A 25,182-nucleotide genomic window follows, 5' to 3' on the forward strand; every position below is an offset into this window, starting at 1 on the left:
AGCAGTCAAAATAAATACTTGAATTGTACTCTCCTATTAAGTATTCAAAGGCTGCATCCGGGAACTTTTCCGTCTATGTGGAACGGTGTTCGTTGTACACTTCTTATTACGCAAGTACGGGCGACTGCGCAGCCTGATGACATCACTGCATTTACCAGCCAGCTAGCTCAGTGTTGTTCAGGCGGGGGCTGTTCAATAATAAAGGGCTGGCGACTTGTTTAGAAGGCCAGTCTTTTAACGTGGCTGTTTCCAAAGGTAATATCCTGCTGTTTTTTTTATTTATTTAAAGCAGCTGACTTGCATGCACTGCGCCATTAATACGTTTCTCACATTAATTTGTGTTGCTAGCTATGGTGTATGGCTGTGTTCCAATTGAGGTTTTTTTGTACATCTAGTAGACTACGTAAGGTGTAGGAAAGGACTAATCCGGGTTTACGTAGGGCACTTATCTAAGGGGATGTCTATCTATTTGTGATGCGGCCTTATGATGTAACGGTAAACATGATGATGTTGAGGCAATAGTGATAGAAACTGTTCAGCTAGTCAGGTGGATTAAGAAGTTTAACTGAACTGCTACAATAACTAATATATATATATATATATTTTTACAATATGTTTTAAATATGCAGGTAAAGCCATGTTGCAGGATTCTGCAGCTTTACTGAGTTACCTTGTCCCCAGATTATGATCAGGATGTAGGGTGCATCATTAACACAATCGCCTGTTGCATTGCATGTAGGGGGTTTATATATACACCTTTTTGCATTGACACGTGACTGAAGAATGAGCAAAAACAATGTTTTTTTATTTATTTATTTATTGTTTTTGTGCTTTGATGTTTTTTTAGGCATCTGGTACCTAGTTTGTGAAAGACTAGGAGATAGATAGATAGATAGATAGATAGATAGATAGATAGATGGATGGATGGATGGATGGATGGATGGATGGATGGATGAAGAAACAGGGATTTGTTCTTGTCACATGTACATTACAGCACAGTTAAATTCTTTCTTTGCACTCAGAACGCAGGGTCAGCCATAATAAGGTGCCCCTGTAGCACAGTTTGTTGAGAGCCTTGCTCAAGGGCCCAAAAAGTGGAAGCTTGGTGATTTAAACCCTTCAACTCTCCTAGCTCGTGGATTACGGGGTGACATTGAGCTTATAGGTAGGCAGACTGGTAGATAACACTGATTATCTCGTCATCTTGACACCTGTTAGTAGGTTGGATTTATTAGGCAGCAAGTGAACATTTTGTTATTGTGTTAGAAGCTGGAAAAATAGGCAAGCGTAAGGATTTGAGCGAGTTTGACAAGGGCCAAATTGTGACGTCTAGACGACTGGGTCAGAGCATCTCCAAAACCGCAGCTCTTGTGGGCTGTTCCCAGTCTGCAGTGGTCAGTATCTCTCAAAAGTGGTCCGGGGAAGAAACAGTGGTGAACCGGTGACAGGGTCATGGACGACTAAGGTTTATTAATGCACGTGGCGAGCGAAGATGCGTTTAAGGCACAATATATGCAGAGAAATATAGGATATATGAATTCACAATATGAGATGTACATTTATATGTACAAATGTATACACAGTGTATAAATAGATATGTTGGAGATAATCTAGAATGTTCTATGTATGTACAATTATACACAAATAAATGATCTGGATGATATAGAATAATCAGCATGGAGCAGAACTGCATGATCACTGGCAGTAGAATTAGTAAAGCATCTGTGTCCTAGCGTAGGGTAGAGTTCTGTAGGTCGATGGTGAATGCTAAACGAGGAACGCTTCACAAATTTGCGTGTCATCCACTTGATCTACCTCAGCTGGTTATCCACAGCCTAAAGATCATTTAAGATTTATTTTTAAAACCGCTATACAAAAACAACAACAACCCTGAATTGAATTTAAATTGTTATCTCTCTGAAAGTTTGCATGACATCTTGTTGTTAACTTTTTCCATGTGCAAAATTGGAAGACCGGTGTATCTTAATCTGCCATGGACGTTGATGTGAAGAAGCTGAAAGTGAACGAGTTGAAGGAGGAGCTGCAGAAGAGGGGGTTGGACACCCGCGGGCTGAAGGCGGACCTGGTGGACAGACTGAAAGCTGCTTTAGAGAGTGAAACTGCAGCACAGGATGCTCAGGAAATCACACATGATGATGGCCCTCAAACTAAAAAAGGTAATAACAAAAATCACTAAAACCATCAGAACAGCTGGAAAAAAAAATTTCCAATTACGTAATGTGGTGCGAGATAATTATTCTACTGCATGTTCAAGGTGAGGAGGAGCCTGGAAATGAAGACGTCTCTCCCCCGGGACAGCAGGAAGACGAGGGCACTCAGATCAAGGATGAGACAAAAGGCGTCCCTGATCAAGATCATGATGTTCCTGAATTCTCTGTAGATGTCAATGTGTACAGACGAGAGAGTGTCGAGGAGCCTGAAGTTAAACCTGAAACGGAGACGCTGCCTGTCTACACAGAAGGTCAGATTATGTTCAGTCTGTATTATTGATGTGCATCTCCATAACTGAGGCCGATGAGATTCACACATCGATGCATAGCCAATATATGATGCATTAGATACATATGATGCGGCTACCCATGCGATACGATTCGCCCCATTAACACACACTGCGATCCGATTTTAGTTTGATTCAACACAATGCGATTCACGGCAATACAAACAAATCTGATGCTATGTAGTTCACTATGATACAGATAGTTCACTTTTATTTCTTCAGACGGACAGCAAATCATACATTAACGTATATTTGCCTTATGACTTCTAACACATGGCTGCATCACAAGCAGGCCTTTGGAGTGCAAAAATAATCAATAAAATCAGATGTGTTTTTTCCTGTTCTGTCTCTAGAAAGATGCAGCTCTACCTCTACCATGTTAATCTATATTCTATGTTACTCTCATGACACCTCACGGTCTCTCCGTAGTGATGTGATAAGTCATTTTCACGTATGACAAGAGAACGCTCTCGAGAAACAGTTTAGCGGAAAAAGAAATCGATTTAAATTGCATTTCACCAGGGATTGGTCCCTTTCCAAAAAATAAAAGTATAGTGTATCCACTAATAACGATCATATATGTAACGGCATGGTGTTCTATGCTAGCTTTACTGTTCTTACCGCGTTTGTTCGTGGGTTCTTGGCAAGAACTTGGGAGATCAACGCTCAGTTCATTGAACACCGGGCGGTGAATCTCATACATTAACCACAACTGATAAAACTGTAAATTTCATCTCTCTCTCTCTCTCTCTCTCTCCCTCTCTCCCTCTCTCCCTCTACGCAAACTGTGCAAACTGTTCCTTCCCACAATTCTAAATCGTTCTGTTCTCGTGGGATTATCTCTAGATTTTATTAAAAGTTGTAGTACATCGTCTATAACCTTTTAAATTTACTCCCTACTTATAAATAAATTAGTTTTTTACTGATGCAATTTTGTTATAAATGATGCATCGTGATACAAATTCCAACTGGTATCTCCGTAACTGGTAAACTTTTTTAAATCGCCGCATCACACTGGTAACTTTTTTGCCGAATCTTGCCATCCATAGTCTCTATGCCTGTGACTTTGTCTACAAAATTATGAGACAGAATTACAGTTACTACATCTACAAGTTGTATAAAGTGGCTAAGTTTGAGTTAACACACTTAAAAACAGCCACCCAGCTGAAAACTCTTATTCCAGGCATCTCAAAGTACATAGACAATATTCATATTTCTCTACAGAGCAAAATGTACAACCAGATGAGCTCAAGGAGGAGGAGGAGGAGGAGGACATAAAGCCAGAAGAGCAGCAGGACCCTGGAACAGCCAGCGAGTGGGAAGAGTCTCAGCAGGCTTCACATTACACATCCCATCAGGAAAACCAGGCACCTTGTGGCCGCAAAAGACACTACGATGACTCCCACGGATATAATTACTACGAGCATCGAGAGGATAAAAGGTCAAAATTGTGGTTGTCCCAAAGTATCCACTAGTTTCAGTTGTGTGTTTGAAAGAAGATTTAGACTTCATCATTGTACTTCTCTTTCTTTTCTTTCTTTGCTTATAGGTCCCGCTCGCCTCAACCTCCAGCTGAAGAAGACGAGGAGGATTTTGATGACACTCTGGTGGCTATTGATACCTGTTAGTGTCATTTCTCTTTTTTTATTGGAGCAGGGTTTCAAATGTGTTTTTTTGGTAGTTTCTTTGTTTTGTTTTTTTTCTCTAAGACTCTGAGACTCTTGCAGATAATTGTGACCTGCACTTCAAAGTAGCTCGAGACCGCTACAGTGGCTACCCTCTCACCATTGAAGGCTTTGCTTACCTGTGGTCCGGCGCAAGAGCCTCATACGGTGTGAACAAGGGCCGCGTCTGCTATGAGATGAGGGTAAGATTATGATCCTAAATACCACACTTTTGCACCCATAGTAAACAGATTTATGAAGCATCACCAAATGCACAGCGTGTTGAGCTACAAGAGAAGAGCACAGTGGTCTCCACCAGGAATTTACTCACAGAACTACACTGAAATCTGAAGTTTGGTGGAAAAAATTGCGATCTATAGATGCTTTCCTGTTCATTGTGTTTGTAAAGGGTGTTTACACTGAACCTGGTGAAATGTGTTTGTTATGGCAGATAACAGAAGAGATCTCAGTCAAACATCTTGCCAGCAGTGAGCCTGACCCACATGTAGTGAGAGTGGGCTGGTCTCTGGATTCCTGCAGCACACAGTTAGGTGAGTTGAAAACACACACATTCACATACCCAATTTGATCTAATTCCACCCACTAACCTAGCAAGAGCTCTGCAATCATACGGCATCTACAAACTAGGGAACGTGAAGATCTGAAGCTGGTCTCTGTGTCTTTATGAACTATTGATCATGTAGTGCACAGCATGATCATGAGCAGAGCACATTCAGGAAAGCACCAACTGATCTAATTGTATAGATAATAAAGAGCACATGCTGTTTTGCTGCTTTCGAATTTCTGTGCCATCATCTGGATTCAAAATATGTATATATATATATATATATATTTGTATTGAAATAATTTTTACAGTTTTATTGTAATAATTTATTTCTAAAAATTTTGGAATACATATGAGCTTTTTTTTCTAATGTCTAATTAAATTACTAGCAATATATAGACACATCTCCTCCTTTTCCCTCATTATGGTCTTTCTTTTGCAGATGGTCTAAATATCACATTTTCTTTTACTTTCTTATTCTTTCTGTGTCTACTTTAGGCGAAGAGCCGTTCTCATACGGATATGGTGGAACAGGAAAAAAATCCTCCAACTGCAAATTTGAAGATTACGGTCAGAAATTTGTTGAAAACGACATCATCGGATGCTATATTGTAAGTTGTTAAGGAATTTTTTACTTAAGCCTCTTGACTTGACTTGTGCAATAATATTTTCATAATGACTGAGTGCAATAATACAATTGTGTGCTCATGTTACAGGATTTTGAGAGCAGTCACGACGTGGAGATTTCATTTTCAAAAAATGGAAAGTGGTTGGATGTTGCGTTCCGTGTGAGGAAAGAGGAATTGGCCGGTCGAGCGCTTTTCCCTCACATCCTGGTGAAGAACTGTGCTGTGGAGTTTAACTTTGGTCAGAAGGAGGAGAGTTTCTTTCCTTCACTTGAGGGATTTGTGTTCATCCAAAATGTTGCATTGGAGGACAGGACTAGAGGCACTGTGGGTCCTGCAACCAAGGCCGACTGTGAGGTCAGTGCTGATGGTGGTCTTATTTTGTTTCTGTATTAATTGCAGGTTGTTCAGGTGTTCATTTAGACACGTTTTCCATTATGTGGGGTAAAATCTGTGCACCTTAATTTGCATAGTGCTTTTATTTATTTATTTATTTTTTTTGTGTGTGACTTGGCTCTTATTTTATTTTTTGTATTTTGGCTGAGCAAATACACTCCATATAATTTCTCCCTGCTGATATCATTGTTGTGCCTTTGATTTAGATCTTGATGATGGTGGGTCTGCCTGCATGTGGCAAAACCACTTGGGCAATCAAGCACGCAGAGATGAATCCTGATAAGAAATACAACATACTTGGAACCAACGCCATTATGGAAAAGATGAAGGTGCTCTTTACAGTTTTATATGTGTTGTAATTCCACTGGATAATAGTATATATAAAGCATGCTATATAATCGCAGTGCAAATATATGTGTGTGTGTGTGTGTGTGTGTGTGTGTGTGTGTGTGTGTGTGTGTGAGAAACTAAAAATCATTTTTAATCTCTAAAACATTGTCTTCCCAGACAATTTCAACATTGATCTCTTCTCAGCTGTGGTAGTTTACAGAAAACTGAGGAAAAGCAACCATAATTGTTAAAGTAGAAATCTATAACGTAGTAAAAATCCATAACGATAGTTTTTCCGGGTTGCGTTATACAATTCGAGAGCGGCCTCTTAAGGTGAATCATTGATGCCATGTGCTGTTTATTTATATATATATATATATATATACACAGTGGAACCTCGGGTTACGAACGCCCCGGCATACGTATAATTCAGGTTACGAATCGCAGTTCTTTAAATTTTTTCCCCTGGTTCCGAACAAAATTTCGGGATACGAACATACGAACGACGCGCGCCAAAAAATCACAGGTTGGTTTTTTTTCCGTATCGCCATCCACGCGCTCTCACGCAGCTCGTCGCTGTAACAGAAATTATATCCATTGTACAGTATTATTTAGTGTGGAATTACTAAACTTTAAATACTGTACGTATTCCTATCACCATGCCGCCAACGAAGAAGCCTGATGCAGAAGGTGGAAAGAAGAAAGAAGCCATCACTGTGGAAATGAAGAAGGAGATAATCAAGAAACACCGCGATGGCATGCGTGTTGTTGATATAGCAAGGCATTATAACAGGTCAGCATCCACTATCTGCACCATACTAAAAAATAAGGATAAACTAGTTTATCTAGATACTGCAAAGGGTGTTACGATGAATGTTTCGTTGAAGCAACGGCCACGCGTTCTCGACGAAGTGGAAAAGTTGCTTCTCATTTGGATAACCGAGAAGCAGCTAGCAGGTGATAGTGTAAGTGAAGCAATAATCTGTGAAAAGGCCAGGATGTTGTACGGGAACCTAGTGAAAGATTTACCAGGTACTTCAAGTGATGCTACAGAGTTTAAGGCAAGTCGAGGATGGTTCGAGAAGTTCAAGAGAAGAACTGGTATCCATAGCGTTACACGGCACGGCGAAGCAGCGAGCTCTGACGTAAAGGCAGCAGAGGATTTTGTGATCGAGTTCAAGAAGCTTATGGACTCGGAGCAGTATCTTCCACAACAGGTCTTCAACTGTGATGAGACAGGCCTGTTTTGGAAAAAAAATGCCAAGGAGGACTTTCATCACCCAAAATGAGACAAAGCTGCCTGGACACAAGCCAATGAAAGATCGGCTGACCCTCATGTTTTGTGCTAATGCGAGTGGAGACTTGAAAATTAAGCCTCTTCTTGTTTAGACAGCCGAGAATCCACGAGCATTCAAGAGGTGTAAGGTGCAAAAGGACAGGCTGCCTGTTATGTGGAGATCAAACAGTAGGGCATGGGTAAACGAAGAACTGTGTACTGAGTGGATAAACTCTACCTGTGGTCCTCAAATAAAAAAATATCTTCTAGACAATAATCTGCCACTGAGAGCTGTGCTTGTTATAGATAATGCTCCTGCTCATACCCAGAGACTTCAGGATAACATCTTGGAAGAGTATCAATTTATTAAAATAGTCTACCTTCCTCCTAACACCACGCCTATACTGCAGCCCATGGATCAGCAGGTTATCTCAAATTTTAAGAAGCTGTACACAAAGGGTGATCTTTGAACTTTGCTTTAATGTCACAGAGGGGACACAACTTACCATGCAGGAGTTTTGGTCTCACCACTTCGATATTGTGGGGTGTCTTAAACTCATTGATACTGCATGGTGGGGTGTCTCAAAGAGAACACTGAAATCCGCATGGAGAAAATTATGGCCGGAGTGTGTTCTTGAACGCGACTTCGAGGGATTCGTGAACGAAAAGGAGCCTGTCGAAGAAATCGTGTCCCTAGGAAAATCTCTTGGCCTTGAAGTGGACAAAAATGACGTGGAAGAACTCGTTGCAGAACATAGTGAAGATCTCACTATCAACGAACTGAAGGAACTGCATCGACAGCAACACCAACAGCTTGAAGAGGCATTAGGGGAAGGAGATGAGGAAGAGAAAAATATGAAATTGACAACGGCAGAAATCAGGGAACACACTGCAATCTGGTTAAAATTGCAGTCATTTTTAGAGGAAAATCACCCTGATAAGGCACTAGCAATGAGGGCTATAAACTCTTTTAATGGCGCTATGTCTCACTTCAGTGATATTTTAAAAAGTCGCCATAGGCAACCTTCAATTGAAAAATTCTTTGCGAAAGTTGAAAAAAGCCATCGTAATGAAACAAAGCAAAGTGAATTGAAAAAAAGAAAAATAAGTGAGGACAATGATTTGGGTGACAGTCTGCCCGATATCATAATGGAAGGAGATTCTCCTTCCAAACAATAACTCTCCCTCCTCCCCCTTCTACGAACGCCAGCATGCCAGTCTTCTCAAAGGTAAAGATAATTTTTTTCTCTCTTATATGTTTTTTATATGATATGATTTCAATATAACATGTTAGAAGTAAATAGTATTAGTGAATATTGGCTTTATTTTTATTTTTAAAGTAATATTTTTGGTTGTCCAGAACGAATTACCGAAGTTTCTGTTTATTCTTATGGGGAAATTTGTATCGGAATACGAACTTTTCAGGTTACGAATAAAGTACCGGAACGAATTAAATTCGTAACCCGAGGTTCCACTGTGTGTATGTATGTATATATATATATGTGTGTGTGTGTGTGTTTTAGAACAGATTTTTACTTTTTTTTCTTGTAATAACGTTAAGTACTATTTTACATGTTGTTATTTATTTATTTGTTATTTAGTATCCCCCTGATGTTAAAATGTTTGTTGTTTTTGTAGGTGATGGGTCTGAGGCGTCAGAGGAATTACACGGGTCGCTGGGACATTCTTATTCAGCAAGCCACACAGTGTCTGAACCGACTCATCCAGATCGCCGCCCGCAAGAAACGCAACTACATTCTGGACCAGGTACTGCATCCAGCCCCTTAATCCTCTACCAAGACAAAACTGTGGATGAAGTTTAATGCCTTCTTTCTAATGCGTTATTTATTTATCTTTCAGGGAGCCAAAATATGCTAGAGTAGAAGAAGCATCAGCCTCTCTTTTTTTTCGTAGATTTGTTGCCCTGTATTGTAAAGAAATGCTATTCTATAAAATGAGAGGAAAGTCATTGCTGTTATTGCTGCAGTATTTTTCGGCATCCTTTATTTCTCATACTTTGTATATTGTCTTGTGAGCATTTTCAATACCGTACAAGTAAATCCATTTCAGTGTTAAGATGTTGAGAGACAAGTAAGCTCTACCTGGTGAGTAAGAAAAACAACTTTTGTTGCTTTGGTAATTACCAGAAGTAACCTTCAGTATCATGTGCAGTTGGAAATGTTAAGTGTTAATGTTTTGGTAAAGCACCAAGGTAAGTGAGAACTAACATTGTTCGATTTCTAGGAGCTTCTCATGGGGCTTGTAAGGTAAGTCAGGTTAGATGGATGTGCTTTGGCTTGCCTTTGGAAATTGTAAGTATTATCAGGTATGTAGTGTATATGTGTATATGTCTATGGGACAGAAGTACCAGTGCTGGACAGGTAAGTAAGGGTGAGATATGGGACCCTTTCAGGATATTGCAGTACTATTACTTGTAATATTGAGGAACAAAAAAACAAAAACAAAGAAGCAAAAACACAATAGTGTTTGCCCTGTGATTTTAAATGAATACTGAAGTGTGTAGTTGCATGGTCATGACCAGTGACTCTATTAAGGGTGAAAGGCATAGTAGGGATTTAAAACTGAAGCAAATGTTTCCACAAATTATATCTGGGAATAGCAACTTGTCAGTTTTTACAAGTTCAGCATGTCTTTCCCAGTACCTTTTTACGAATTATTTGATGGTAAAAAAAACAGGGTGTGGTTGATGAGATGATTGGCAGCTTTGGTTTGGTCTAGGCTGGACAGTTGAGTGTATGCATGTACATTTTGCAACCGAGACTTAAAGCATTTATTTAGTGTTGCTCATTATATTTTAGTTGAGACCTTACAATAGCTACTTATAATTCTTTCATTATACTAATTGATGATGTCTGCTAGCTAGCATGGGGATTTGCGCTTTTTTAAAATTATTTATTTGAGGTTCATGGTTTGCTTGTCAACCCAAAAAAAACCCCTATATTTTAATATATTCATTCAAGCAAATGATGTAAAAATCTAAACTTATCTCATTTAGACACTTTTGATATGAGCTTTTTTGAGTTCTCTTTTCGTTGCCAGAAACTCTAAAACTGAATGTAAATTATTTGCTAAAGAAAACCCTGATTCCTACAAATGCAAAAGGATGCAACATTGCAAAGCAGAAACTCTTTCTGCTTTTCCTATAATATCTCTTTGAAATTACTTTATATAGGTCAAAGTTGGGGTTTTTTTTGCATTCTTTAGAATAATGAGCTGATAGGACCAGCCGTAAGGATTGGTTTGGTGTCTTATTCAGGCTTTAACACCTGACTCAAGCCTGAAAATAAAACCTATAGAAACAGCAAGTTTACATTTAATCTTCTATCTGTTAGGCCTATTTTATCTCTAGTGGTTTCTGATGCTGCCACATAGTTTTTATTGCATTACATGAAAAGATTTTGGCAGGTGAAAATTTGTTTACAGATTCACGTAATATAAATCAGTTGCAAGCTCTGATTCTAAAGTCCTTGTAGTTCGTTAAACAATTTGTACTGTGCAAAGCGAAATATACAGTACAGACCAAAAGTTTGGACACACCTTCTCATTCAAAGAGTTTTCTTTATTTTCATGACTATGAACATTGTAGAGTCACACTAAAGGCATCAAGGGCTATTTGACCAAGAAGGAGAGTGATGGGGTGCTGCGCCAGATGACCTGGCCTCCAGTCACCGGACCTGAACCCAATCGAGATGGTTTAGGGGTGAGCTGGACCGCAGAGTGAAGGCAAAAGGGCCAACAAGTGCCAAGCATCTCTCGGGGAACTCCTTCAAGACTGTTGGAAGACCATTTCAGGTGACTACCTCTTGAAGCTCATCAAGAGAATGCCAAGAGTGTGCAAAGCAGTAATCAAAGCAAAAGGTGGCTACTTTGAAGAACCTAGAATATGACATTTTTCAGTTGTTTTACACTTTTTTGTTATGTATATAAGTCCACATGTGTTAATTCATAGTTTTGATGCCTTCAGTGTGAATCTACAATTTTCATAGTCATGAAAATAAAGAAAACTCTTTGAATGAGAAAGTGTGTTTTGGTCTGTACAGTATATAAGCGAAGTAAATTATATTTAAATTGAGACTTGTTGATCCAAGTTTGGCAATTTTCCCAGGATGGTAAAATAAAATCTTATCATTTGGAGATGCTTTACAATTCACTAAGCGGTGCTGAACTATTTTAAGTTTAAATTAGTTGGCACCCCATCTTTAGGTCGTTAATGTAAGAATTTCTGATTCTGCTCTGCGTGAAGCTACGTCTTAGAACTGTGAAAGGGTCCCTGCTAACAGCTCTGTTGAAGGTGCAACTGAGCAGATACGCAAGGTAAGTGGGGGGGGGGAGTTGTGAGAGGCTGTTAGTAGCTCGTCAAGAAAAACCCCACTCTCACTTCATCATTGCAGGCTTAGCGTTTCCCAAACCAGAACACCAAGTAACAATAACGAACAGCTTCTACTTCTTTCTTGTCACCATTGCTAGACAAATGTATATGGATCAGCCCAGAGACGAAAAATGCGTCCCTTTGAAGGGTTTCAACGCAAGGCTATTGTAATTTGTCCCACGGACGAGGACTTAAAAGAGCGAACGTTAAAGCAAACTGATGTGGAAGGGAAGGATGTGCCCGATCATGCTGTTTTAGAAATGAAAGGTAGGAATGCAGTGGACAAAAGCAAACCACTTTTAAAACCGATTCAAGATCTCTGCTCAACTATTTGTATATATATTTATTATTTTTTTTATTTTATAGTCAAACTTGGACGATGCCCCCTACCCCTTTCATCATTGAAATAAGAACTGTCTGTTGGGCCAATGGCCTTTGATTTTTATTTATTTATTTTTCCCTCCTCACCCCTTCCCATTAGTGGTGGGCGGTATACCAGTATAATGGTTTCTATCAAGCTTGAGCAAAACACTAAAGGCACTAATGTATTTACTTTTAAACATCTGAAACCACAGCACTGATGACTTCTTAAATCCGAGTGTTAATTTGTTTTGTACAGCAACATGGCTCTAAAAAATGGTATTATTGGCTGTAATTCAAGTGATAGATGTATATAAATTAGAGGTCGACGGATTCATCGATTTTGCCGATTATTCTGCACTGATAGTTGATTGCTAAAACCATCTTCCATCAGCTAAAATCCATACCGTTATTTTTCCCGGGTTGCGTCTGTTTCTGGAGCGGCTAAGATGGTCCGCTGTCATTATACAGAACAAGAGCGGCCACTAGGGGCGGATCACTGACGCCACGTGCTGTTAGTTTTGCGTGTTGTATCTCATTTGTGTTAGCTCAAAGTGCATTAGCTAAAGTTAACATGAAAACTTAACAAAACAAATGAATAATAATTTATTAAATGTGGAAATTAATCAGCAAACATTAAACAATACTTCTAAAGCTTTTACTAACGTCAGTAAATGTTACAAATGGAACGTTAACATTTCACAGACTGTATAAAATGTCTTCATAAAGTCCAAAGCATTAAAATTACATTTATTTTTAATTTGTACATAAATCCAGTATCCATTTTAAACACTATCGGTTGATTAATTAAGTACGATCCAACCTAGCTATCTGCATCTGCCAAATCCACTATTGGTCAAACTCTACTATAAATACACTTGTTCTAATATGTGATTCTTACAGTATCTGTATAAGGGGCAAAGCTGTGTATTTTTATTTTATTAATTTTTTGACTGATTTGAAGATTTAATGCTACACATGACAGAGAGACAAAAAAAGATCTTGGTAATAGTTGCTATTGATGTGTGTGATAAGTTAAATTGATGTCTGATTTTTTTTTTTTCCAGACATTCTACAACATTAGATTTAACTATAACCAATCAAAAACTTGTGTACTTGTTTGCAAATCGATGTGGTTTGAGAGGAATAAAAAACCCTCTTCTGTCTGTTTCATTTAACCTATAGTCTTAATTTTGGAGAGAATGAACATTTCATATACTGTACTAATTATACATTGAGTACAATGAATAACGATGTGCTTGAACATAACTGCGATAATTCCCTTGTGTTCTTGAAACACCTGCTTAATGAAGGTTTAATGGTATTTAAATGGGAAAGTTAGTTAAATAATAAGAACAATAAGAACCTATTTTTGCAAGTGGTTCTGATTTTATTTGTATTGTAGATGACCATAGAATTTCTTATTCTTGTATGTATTGACTTGTGCTTGTTAGATTGTGTGAAATTGATTTTGTCATTCTTTTATTTATTGTATACGATTATCTTCATTATTTCCATAAGAAAAAAGGTATATACGTGACTTTCGTTTATAATATTTATAATATTGGCTATATCGCCCACCTCTTTTTCCCCATCTTCCCTTTTTGCTAAAGCACTGCAAACTGAGCAGAGTATTAATTAATCAGTCATATTCTCTGACATTAAATCGAGTGAAATATCCAACGCAATGCTCTTGGTTCAATCGAATTTCTTCATATTCAGCACAAAATTGAGTTAACTCTTGGTTTGCAGCGGCAGTGTTCATTTCTGCCATCTCTGAAATCGAAAAGTTTTGCCTATTTGCATCATTGATGTTTTCACTTCTTGTCTATGTAAACTAGAGCAAGTATTGAATCCCATTCTTTATGGGAGGCCATGTTTGCTCCAGGTTTTATTGTTCGTCTCATCTTCACTTAAATGTGTCATTATTAATTTTTTTCGGATGTAATGAAATATCTCCTCTTGCATGATATTAATTACGATTCTTCTTTCTCTTGGTGGTGTGACTCCTGTCTCCACCATTTCTCTTCCCTTCTCTGTTACTCCATTTCTCCCTGTCTGTCTTTCCTCCCTCTTTGTGTCCTGTGTGTCCTCCCTTTTTTCTTTCTGGCCCGACGTCCTTACGAAGCTAATTTTGTGCTGCCGGAGTCCGGAGATATCCTGGACGAGGTGATCTTTGTTGAGCTGCAAAGAGACGAGGCAGAGAAGTTGGTGAAGCAGTACAACGAGGAGGGCCGGAGGGCTGCACCTCCACCTGAAAAACGCTACGATAACCGGCAGACTGGTTACCGCGGCCAGAGCAGCAGCTTCCAGCGCTATGACAACCGCGGAGGTCCACGAGGAGGCTATCAGAACCGTGGAGGCTCTGGAGGAGGATACAGACCAGGTTTTTAATTATTTAAGCAAGCCTGTTTTGTAAATCTAATTTTAAACCTGTGTTCTTTCTACTTCCATGGTTTCCCTTTACATGGAAATAGGGCTGCTGCTAACGATTATTTTAGTAATCGACTATTCTAAAGATTATTCCATCGTTTATTATTAATCAAATAATCGGATAAGAAGTAGCTTTTCTTTTTTTAAAGAGCAATAGTAAATAAGAATTAAAATGACATTTCTCTTAAAATGTCCTCTTGTATTTATCGTATCGCTGACTGCTGCACACAATTCTTTCACAATAGCAAACACTATCTTGTGAGTGTCAGTACTTGATGGAGTTTATTACATGTATTGGTCAGGTTTTAAGCGTGGCGGCTACAACCAGAATGGCTGGGGTGTCAATTACAGAGACAACGGCTCGAGAGGTGGCTACAATCGTAACCAGACCTATGGAGGAATCTACAACAGCAGCCCCCAAGGTTCCTACAATAAGGACGGATACAACCAGGTACGTAAGTGTCATCCATCAGAAAACATCAGTAAAGAGCCAGTGTACAGCCGTGGCCACAAGTCTTGAAAAGGACACAAATATTAGTTTTCACAAAGTTTTTGCCAATTTGCATTTACTATAGAATGCTGTGAAGAGTGATCAGATGAATTGCAAAGTCCCTATTAATTATGTTAATAAAAATTAACATAATTTCCCCCAAAAATTATTTCTGCTTGGGGAACAAAACAATTAAATTGTTTGGTCAAGCCTCAAGAAGTGGATGGACCTACAAAAACCCACAAATTCTGACAAACAAGCATTGATTATGCAAGAATAGGCTGCCATCACTCAGATTTGGCCCAGTAGTTGATTGACAGAATGCCAGGGTGCATTGCAGATGTCTTGAAAAAGAACAGTCAACAATGCAAATATTGACTCTTAATAAAAGCCTTTGACACATGAAATACTTAAAATTATACTTCAGTATATACAAGTAACATCTGTGCAACCCGTACATATGATCCATGCAGAGCTACAGCCAAGGATATAACCAAGACTACAACCAGAGCAACTATAACCAAGGCAACTACAACCAAGGAACCTACAACTATGGCAATTACAGCCAGTATCCTGGATATGGTCAAGGCTACAGCGATAATCAAGCCTCTGGTTACAACCAGCAACAGAGCTACAACCAGCAGTACCAGCAGGTAAGACCCTAATCAGATTATTTTTATCTTTTTTTCTCTCTTTGCAATACATTCATGAGCCGCGATTCTCAAAATTGTGTTGATGACGCATTAACAAGGTAGGTAAAGGCCTAAAGGTAAAGTACACAATGACAACTTCAGTCATTTAGACTGGTGGAAATCTCAGGAATTATATGAATATTTGAAAAATAATCTTTATATTACTGAAGTTTTTTGCAACTCTGTCTTTCAACTCCTACAGAAATCAGATTAACTCTGGCTATTAGCCAAATGTAAAACACTAACAAAATGCAGACAACAATTAAAGGGATAGGGGGAGAGTTAAACTATCACCTTGCAACAGGTGTAGTCTACATGCAATAAGTTCATGTGATGTACTTGCACTCTAATGCCATTCACCAAGCAGATATACTGAAGGAAAAAGCGAGCAGTATTAATATTAGGTGTGTGAAGACTCGAATCACAATGGTTTGATCATCAGCATTTTTCCTTGTCGTTTGGTTTATCGTCTGTTCCTGAAATTCTGAACAGAGAAACCTGATATCCATATTGATAGAAATATAGCTTTACAAAGAAACAATCAAGAAAACCAAAGACCATCTTTTCCAATATAACGTTACAAGATAAACTTCTCAATTATACCCGCAATTCCAAAAAAGTTGGGACACTATGTAAAATGTAAATAAAAACAGAATGCAATAATTTGCATATCCTTAAAATACATATTCTGTTCACAATAAAACCAAGCAAAAAAAATAATAATAAATTAAATTTTTAAACTGAGATAATATACTATTTTAAGGAAAAAAAATTCATTTTGAATTTAATAGCTAATACAGCTCTCAAAAAAGTAACAGGACCATGTTTTCAACGGTGTATCACCATGTCTTCTATCTGTATACATCTGGGAAATGAGGAGACCAGTTACTGACGTTTTGGGAGAGGAATGTTGTCCCATATGTGTATGATACAGAATTCTAGGTGCTCAACAGTTCTGGGTGTCCTTTGTTGTATTTTTCGTTTCGTCATGCACCAACTGTTTTAAAATTGTGAAAGGTCTGGAATGCAGGCAGGCCAGTTCAGCATTTGATCTCTCCTTCTACGAAGTTATGCTATTGTCATAGATGCGCGGTATGCATTTAGCATTGCCTTGCTTAAATATGCACGGTCTTCCCTGAAAAAGCCATTTTCTGGATGGAAGGATTTGTTGCTTTAAAACTTGTATATACCATTCAGCATTGATAAAGCCTTTTCAAATGTGCAAGCTGCCGTTCCACATGCACTAATGCATGTACAACCACAATAAAAAAAAAAATTGGGACACTGGCATGTGAGTGCAACATTAAAAACGTGTACTTTTCACATGTACTAATGTCTATAGTATATTAAAAGTGTGGTCACTGGAAAGCATTTGAATATGTTTAACTACTGAATACCTTAGCTGAGTTGCATTGACGTTCATTCAGCAGTTTTAAATAAAAAATTTTTTGTTTTCTTGTTTGGATCCGACCCTCTTAACTCATATATATATAGAGGTTGCTTTTCCTATACAAACCCAAATTACAATATTTTTGGCAACATTACTTAACAAAGACATGTCTGGGAAAAAACACATTCTCTTTGAAATCAGATGAAACCTTTTATAGCTCACTGATCTCTTTGTCTGTTTCTCTCTTTTCTCTTTCGCCAGTATGCCCAGCAGTGGCAACAGTACTACCAGAACCAGAGCCAGTGGAACCAGTATTACAGCCAGTATGGCAATTACTCTGGGCAACAGGGCAGCAACCAGGGCCAGTGAAGCGACCATCTTCCAGATACATTCGTGTAATCTTTCTTGCACCTCCATGTGTCATCACACACTGTTTTTATTTTCCCCTTTCTCTTTAAATCCAGTCTTTTGCAGCCATTCTTGTCATCCAAGCAGGCTGCTTTTCGGATAAATTTGTTTTGTAGTTGGTTTGTGAAATGCTGATGATCTGGTCCAGTCAGAGAACTTTTTATTGTAATTTAGTTCATAAGAGACTTATAAATGACAGTGTTTTGGACGGCTTGTCGGAAGCCCTGAAATGTAATTTATACAGTAATTAGAGATAGTGCTGCACATATGGACAAACTAGCAATATAATGCTTTCATTTGACGCGTTGTTTTATGATCCTGCCGATCACCTTATCATCCGGACCCTCTTTAATCAGGTGACATGCTCACAGAACGTCAGAGATTTGGTTTGTGTGGCTTCTTTATTATTATTATTATTATTATTATTATTATTATTATTATTATTATTATTATTATTATTATTGTGATAGCAATTAGTCACTAATATATTGTGCAGCTCTAAGCACTGAGCGATCACTGCCCTTCTGAAAGAACAGTGTGTGTGTGTGTGTGTGTTTAGTTTGAATTGTACATTATGAATATAATATAAGCTCGTTTCATTTCTATTAGGCTCATTTTGTCGCTATTTTGCATCATGCATAGCGTATTTCTCTTACAGAAATGATTTAATGTGAAAAAGAAGAAAGAAAAAAACACCTCGATTGACTTGTGTAAAGGAAAAATCCACCTTGAATAACTTGCATGCATATTATAATTAAGTCGCTTAAACTTGACTGTTTTCCTAACATTACCCACAATGCCCTTAGAAAAACTGTTTATATTGTTTCCAGTGGGATAAAGAGGATAAAGAGAGCGATGCAGCAGCACTTTTATACTTTAATCTGTACAGCTCTTTCACATCCTGCAGTTCATTCTAACACTTTCATCAACATTATTTATAGAACACTATCTAGCAAAGCCAAGAGCAAACCGTGATGTTGCTGCTTACATTAATTCTGCGCTGGATTTTTTATTTATATGGTGTACATTGCTTGATGAGTAAGAAAGTAAATTGCTCTGGATTCAAATATAAACCTATAAAATATATATTTCAGGGTGGAGTTTTCCTTTAATGATAGTGTTGATTTATCACATCTACATGCAGTGTAAATGGTTCATAATTGAAGAAAACATGCATGTCTGTAATGTGATTTTATATTTTTTTTGTTTTTTTGTTACTGTCTGTCTAGAAAGCTTTCTTGTAAGCTGAATTTTGAGATTTGAATGCAGTGATTGAAAAGATTCAAAGAATGTGGTACTGAGTCATTTTTTCATTGTAATCTATTGTGCCGTTTTTCTCTCATTTTTAAATTCACATACAGTAACGAGTTTAGAGACAATACAGTATCGACCCTGTACACACACCCATTGCTTGATCCGGTTCGATGTTCAAATAAAGCCGAATGAAGCAAAATCATGTTATCCTTCAGGATTTTTAATGTGACCGCACACAATAAAACAAATGTCTCTTTTCTTTTTCTTTTTTTTTTTTTTTACTTTTTTTTTTTAAACCAGACATGGCAGCAACCTGGCAGTGCTGTAAGGTGAAAAATACTGTAGATTCATATGAATAAAATCTCAATAAATAAACATCTACAGTTTGAGATTTAGTAAGACTGACATTCAAGTCGGAACCATACATTCGATGGAATGTTGTTAAAGAAAACAAACAACAAAAACACATTAAGTCCACAGTGTTCAATTCCAGAATCCCTCGATCGGCTCAATCGGGGTATTCGGTATCATTCTTCCTTACTCTGAGTGAAAGTGGTCATTGCATAAGGCACAGTGATGCTTTCTAGGAGTACAGCACCAGTCGATGTGGCCTTTCGGCAAGCCAGAGCGATTTACATTCCTATGATACGAGACTCACAAGACACCCTGCACACATCTCGATGTAATTCACAGTACAAAACACATGCGTCAGTGTGAACACAAAAGGTTACATGTCAAACTTTTTTGGTGCACATGAACACAGCTATTGCAGTAAGCACCTTTTTTTTCTCCTGTGGTGTAGATGTGCATAGGAAAGATCCTTAATTTGTCATTGATGCTGGCAGTAGTAGTGAAAACAGTGCTCTGGTAATCCACCTTTGGATTTTTCTGAAAAATGATTCATGCATATTCATTTATATTGTATTGGCAGTGGATGCTGGTGATTATCTCTCAAATCTGTGCTTGTCCAACATGGCTCTGAAAGTGTAGCTGAACTCACGATGCTCCAGTTCAAGTTTTCTTGAGGTTAATGCATCTGCATAAGGTGTATACACAGTTCATTTCTTTGTTACATGTAATGAAATATGTGTTCAGTGTGTTTAAACAGTCTATTCCAAATACTAAATGTAGACAGTCTTTTTTTTTCTTTTTTTTTGCCTTGGACATTTCCCTGTGGTTCAGTCTGGCTCCTTTCGTTTGTCTTTGTTTAACTGGAGCTCCTCCATTTTCTCCTGAAGGAAAGAGCTGGGTGCAGATGAACCTCTCATTCTGATTGGCAGTGTGGCACTCTGGAACGACACAGGACAACAAAAGTGATTTTAAAGAAGCTGCTTGTCATTTTTAGAGATCTAAAAGCAAATGTATTAATAAGCTTCATGTGATCTGTTAAAAAAAAAAAAAAAAAAACACATATACACATTATCACATTATGTAGCAATACATTTTCCCTTCATGCTTTGTAGCCTGCCTGTCAAACGTTTAGGAATTCCAGACGACAGTGACTCTGAAATCCACATTTCCTAGTGTAGATGTGTTTGTTGTACCTTTTCAGTGGGTGAGGAAGTTTTGAAATGGTGCAATTCTCTGCGGTTTGCTACTGGTGTCCACACTCCAGGGTCTGTCTGAGTGGAGCGGTCCGACAACGACGCGTTCTCCACAATGCTCAGTTGTGTGTTATGACTCTTGGAGCTGTCAGATCCATTTCCATGAGGAAACACAAATGCTTCTTCCTCTGAACCTTGTTAAGACAAAAAAAAAAAAAAAAAAAACAGTTTAATGAATCAGTGTTTTTTTAATTGTTCTTGAAAAAAATTTACTGAATATGTGTGGAAGCCTGGGAAGTTTGATGTCTTTGACTTCATTATGAAGGCAACACTCACTCCAACTGTTTCCCTTTGCCCTTAGCCCAGATCCTGGACCTGGAGTACAGGGGCATGAACCTCCAGAAACCTGGAACTTCATGCACTCCATCGACACCAGGTCTTTACAGTGCTTATGACAGTTAACTCCACAATCTATACAGCAAAAGACACAGAGAGTTAATGCGATGATGGTGTTTAGTTGTTTGTATATTCTGATCGAGTGTCTTTCAGATCATAATCTTACACATCAATGTATCTGGTCTTACCTTTGCAATGGTAGCCTTGCTTTATGACCCCCCATAACTTTTGGACAAAAAAAGAAAAATATTTACATCATTATAAATCGCATTAAATTGTGCACATTGTATACTGTGAAGGTGAAAAACATGGATGTAACTATAAAAATATATAATGTTCTCACAAATCCTCGGCAGGTGTCACAGAAGGTAGGCCTCTTGAATGTCATCTCGTGGAAGTTGTGAAGGTTGTGAAGGTTGAAGCCCAGCTTAGCACATACTGACATCCCTCGCATGAAATAGGACGTGATCGCTTCTCTGCTAATCTCTCCTTCCCTTGGGAGAAAGAAAAGGAAATACATGTCAAATCAGTATCATCAGTATAATCATCAAAAACAAGTTTCATTAAGCATATAAAAATGGAAACAATATATTCGCTCCAATTTCTAAAAAGAAATTAAACACGAATTTTTACATAATGTAGGAATAAAAATAGTCACACCAGTCTAGAATGTGTTATTATAAGATTATTTAACATATTTCTTTTATATAGTTTCACCAATAGTAGTTTGCATTTATTTTGAGAAGGAAGCCAAATTATCTGACAGAAAATCCTATGCTTAAAATTTAATCAAATATTTATAAATAAGATTTGCAATCTCATATTACGTTTTTTGTAACCTTGTAATATAGAAAATACTGCATAAGTGTGACTATATTCAGAAAAGTTTCATTTGTTACCGTGTCCTTTTTGCAGTTTCCCACTCTTTCCCCTTTTCATTTCATCTACTCCAACATATTAGCTTCCAAAGTAGAGGTCGATTTTAATTAATCGGTTTTGCCGATTAATCACCACTTATAGTTGATTGCTGGAGCTATCGGCTATTGGCAAAAATCCTTACCGATAGTTTCTCCGGGTTGCGTTATACTGTACAACAGCGCTCTCTATAGGCGAACTGACGCTACGTGCTGCATATTTTAAGTGTCTTATATTCATTTAGAATTTGTGTTTTTATTTATTTGTTGTGTTACTTTTTGTTGGAGTTTAAATGCATGTCTTATTTTTCTCAATATTTATTAATAAAATTAATATCATTTATTTAATTTAGCACATTTAAATGATTTAGTACTGGTTTTTTTTTTGTTATAAAGTTCAATACTACTTTATATGGAGTGTTAAGTTTGAAATGGGTACTGGATAAAAATTTAATCGTTTAATTAATTGGTTATCGGCAAGTACGATCCAACCTAGCTATCGGTATCGGTAAAATCCATCAGTCGACCTCTATCCCAAAGCATCAGTGTTCATGCTTATACCATCGTCAATGGAATTGCACTCGTATTTGCATAGAACACTAACTAAACAATCCAAGCTTCTGTCATAACTGTCATAACTAAAAGCAACTGAGTCTGATGTTTGTACCAAAGTCTTCACAAGTTCTCTATAGGATTTCTCTTTATTTGTCATCTCTGTGAGTTTTTTTCAGCAAAAATCTGGATATAGATCACCAAACAAAAACTAATAATTTATGCTTAAAGGTATAAAATACTAGATTCTGGATGCTAGATAACTATTTTCATTATACAGTGGAAGGGTGCTGATACAAAACGTAAAATTCTGGCTAAATGCTGAAGAAGAAATGTAATGTGTAAGAGAATATTACAATACAGGATACTTGTTAAAAGTTGTCTGTACCTGTCACTGTCATGGGTGCAGAAGGAGAAAGGAAAATTAGCAGCTATCTTCTCAAAGTCCTCCAGAGAGATGTAGCCATCCATGTTCAGATCATAATTTTTCATGATCGACTGCAGAGGGAGACAGAGTCCACATGAGCTGAGAACCATTTCTAGTTCAGGTCTAAACATTTTGTACAATACATTATAAGGAAGTGAAAGAGAGCAGTCAGGAACCGTTGCTACAGTCACTACCACCACTGTGAGAAGGCTTTTTACTTACATCCACCATTTGTTTGACGTGTTTGGAGATTGTGTGGGGGTCAAGGCGTGGAGTCACGCCTGACCCCCATTCGACTACCACAGGGGGCTTCACAGGGGTTACAGGCTAGCGTGAGACAAAGAAAGAGAAAGCCAGAGATTGAGACAATTATGCTTAAAGATCATATGTACTGAGTTTCGTTTTGAACTGTCTTCGAGGCGGTGGAAAAATACAAACGTGCAGTGCTGTGAGATTACATGTAACATACAGGCCGAGACATCAGAAGGTGTTAGAAGAATCTTCATATGTAATAAGCCCATAGTCAAAGTGAAAGATAGCAATCAGTCGCCTGTAAGCACTTCAGCTCTTTTCTTGTGGTTTTCTTTGAAGTGTGTAAGCATAAAGAAGAACACACTGTTCAATGTACTCATAATGTACTCAGGGATACTCCCTGTTTCTAAGTAGTTCACGCACAAGGTCAAGACATTTACCATGAAAACTTTTACAATGAAACCTAATATCCACAGTGCACAAGGACCTTCAGAGGACCAAAAAAGTTTCTATTTTGGTGGTGATTTCTTTAGTGGGGTGAAATTCTTGTCATTGAAATAATGTTTACAAATATGGATATAAATGCAAAAGTAAAAAAAAAAAAAAAAAAAAAAATCAAAGATCTTCCACATCCACCTTTAGTGACACATAAACTACATAGACTATAAAAAACACCAAGAATCCCTTACTGTGGTTCGGTGTCTGAACTGAATAATTTAAAATTTAATTCTTTAAAAATTTTGTTTCCTTTTTTAATTTAATAATGCAGGATTTTACCTGTATTTTGGGATTCTTGGGTTCCTTAGCATAGGAGAGCTCGTAGATCTCATCCTCTGTGTAGTACAGATCCAAGGAAAGCTGCATGCAGAAGATGTTAAGATTGAGTTTAAAACAAACGAAATCATTCAGTTGTTTTGAGCTCTTCAATGTGTGTAATGATTTGCAGTACATTTACATTTGGCAGACGCCCTTATCCAGAGGGACTTTTATCACATTCATACAACTAAGCAGATATAGGGTTAAGGGCCTTGCTAAGGGGCTCCAGAAGTAGCAACTTATTGTAGCTGGGATTTGAACTAACAACCTTTAGAGCCAAAGTCGAATGCCTTAATCACTAAGCTACCACCTCCTTATTGTCTTTTAGTCTTGTAGTCTCACAATCTGGTTTGACTCTAAAGTCTCTGAAGGTTTCCCTTTTGAAATCTGGTTCCTCTCATGCTTTCTTCCTCATTTTGTCCTTGCTGCTGTCGCCTCTGGTTTGGTCATTAGGGATCTACAATATGTCTGCATCCGGATTTCGTTTATTTTATTTTATTTTTTTTAAGGCTGCTTTTGATTAAGCTCAAGTGACAATTGACTTTTAGCATATTTTACTGTTTACACATGGCTCCAGAGATTAGACAATTAAGATCGAATGAGCTAAAACGTTCAAATGAATAACTGCAAATCATACTCATTTCAAAACAGAATGAACCACAATGTGCACCAAATATTCTTAAATGTTTACGAAAATCAACTTCAGTGATACACAGATAATGTACCACTAATACTACTACTGCCAAAAACTATGGTCGAAGCTACGTATGGTTTAATATTGAAACTGATATCTGTCAGGTCCATCTGATACAATGTTCTTGACTCATTGTAACGTAAAAAATTGCTCTTATAACAACATCTAATACCACACTATTCACAAAGACAAGTGTGATATACTCGATTTCATGATATTAATCATGATAATCGTTGTCAAGTAACATGTCAAGTAACAAAGTTCAACTCATGACAGCAATCAGCGAAGCAGGAAATGCTAGCTAGGTGAGAACAATTGCCTACAGACAACCCTAGTTGTGTGAAAACAACAGTTACCCTATGTAGCTTTTTTAAAAACTTTATCAAAACGTCCCCTTTTTCACTGCAGCTCTGTTCTATCCAAGTAAACTATTGTAGCTAGCTAATGCATTTAATTTCTAATTAACTAGCGTACATTATTAAAAAACAAGCTTAGTAGCCTAGACAATTATTCATTTCTGCATATTTAAATCTGGGGAAACATACAGCCAAAAAGCATGAACTGAGTCCGAAAACCCCCCAAAAACAAAATGATACTGATCTTATACACAGTCAAACCAGAAACAGTAGCACAGGCTAATCAAGTAAATACCTCATTTGTATAGTGTGATGTGTTTTTGATGTAAACAAAAAAGTACCATATCTAATTCTTTCCTAGGTGAGCAAACTAATGAGTGAACGCAACTCCTAAATAACCTGTCTGCTAGTTTATATTTAGATGTCATGTCTATGATGT

The 25,182-nt window shown here is 37.7% G+C and overlaps 2 protein-coding genes across 3 annotated transcripts in view; one reads left to right on the top strand and one right to left on the bottom strand.

The window, feature by feature from the left end:
* Positions 1 to 19,250, top strand: hnrnpul1 (heterogeneous nuclear ribonucleoprotein U-like 1). 2 transcript variants are annotated; one of them, XM_083552946.1, is made up of 16 exons: positions 1 to 255; positions 1,973 to 2,177; positions 2,276 to 2,482; positions 3,743 to 3,959; positions 4,068 to 4,141; positions 4,246 to 4,385; positions 4,634 to 4,733; positions 5,246 to 5,358; positions 5,464 to 5,730; positions 5,976 to 6,098; positions 9,014 to 9,142; positions 11,864 to 12,032; positions 14,254 to 14,511; positions 14,861 to 15,009; positions 15,522 to 15,701; positions 17,392 to 19,250. In XM_083552946.1, the coding sequence occupies exons 2-16, from the start codon at positions 1,994 to 1,996 to the stop codon at positions 17,497 to 17,499; spliced, it is 2,418 nt and encodes an 805-aa protein (XP_083409072.1). In that variant the 5' UTR covers positions 1 to 255; positions 1,973 to 1,993; the 3' UTR covers positions 17,500 to 19,250. The 2 variants fall into 2 exon arrangements, with proteins under 2 accessions (XP_083409072.1, XP_083409073.1); XM_083552947.1 differs by lacking the exon at positions 1 to 255 and adding an exon at positions 1,014 to 1,165.
* rasgrp4 (RAS guanyl releasing protein 4) overlaps positions 18,841 to 25,182 on the bottom strand; it is a 23,622-nt gene continuing 17,280 nt past the window's right edge. Inside the window, exons 11-18 of the mRNA XM_083552967.1 lie at positions 23,655 to 23,735; positions 22,848 to 22,952; positions 22,587 to 22,696; positions 21,076 to 21,226; positions 20,921 to 20,957; positions 20,673 to 20,807; positions 20,337 to 20,530; positions 18,841 to 20,081 (exon numbers count right to left, since the gene is read on the bottom strand). Of these exons, the coding sequence (XP_083409093.1) occupies positions 19,971 to 20,081; positions 20,337 to 20,530; positions 20,673 to 20,807; positions 20,921 to 20,957; positions 21,076 to 21,226; positions 22,587 to 22,696; positions 22,848 to 22,952; positions 23,655 to 23,735 (924 nt within the window). The 3' untranslated portion in view covers positions 18,841 to 19,970. The remainder of the gene's footprint in view (positions 20,082 to 20,336; positions 20,531 to 20,672; positions 20,808 to 20,920; positions 20,958 to 21,075; positions 21,227 to 22,586; positions 22,697 to 22,847; positions 22,953 to 23,654; positions 23,736 to 25,182) is intronic.

This window comes from Silurus aristotelis, assembly GCF_946808225.1.
Source record: "Silurus aristotelis genome assembly, chromosome: 10".
Lineage (NCBI taxonomy): Eukaryota > Metazoa > Chordata > Actinopteri > Siluriformes > Siluridae > Silurus > Silurus aristotelis.

What these genes read in the sequence shown, in the direction of transcription:
- hnrnpul1 (XM_083552946.1), top strand. Translation starts at nt 1,994, where the DNA reads ATGGACGTTGATGTGAAGAAGCTGAAAGTGAACGAGTTGAAGGAGGAG. An exon ending in GCTGCCTGTCTACACAGAAG is followed by an intron (nt 2,483 to 3,742) that starts GTCAGATTATGT and finishes ATTTCTCTACAG; the next exon opens with AGCAAAATGTACAACCAGAT. An exon ending in CAACCAAGGCCGACTGTGAG is followed by an intron (nt 5,731 to 5,975) that starts GTCAGTGCTGAT and finishes CCTTTGATTTAG; the next exon opens with ATCTTGATGATGGTGGGTCT.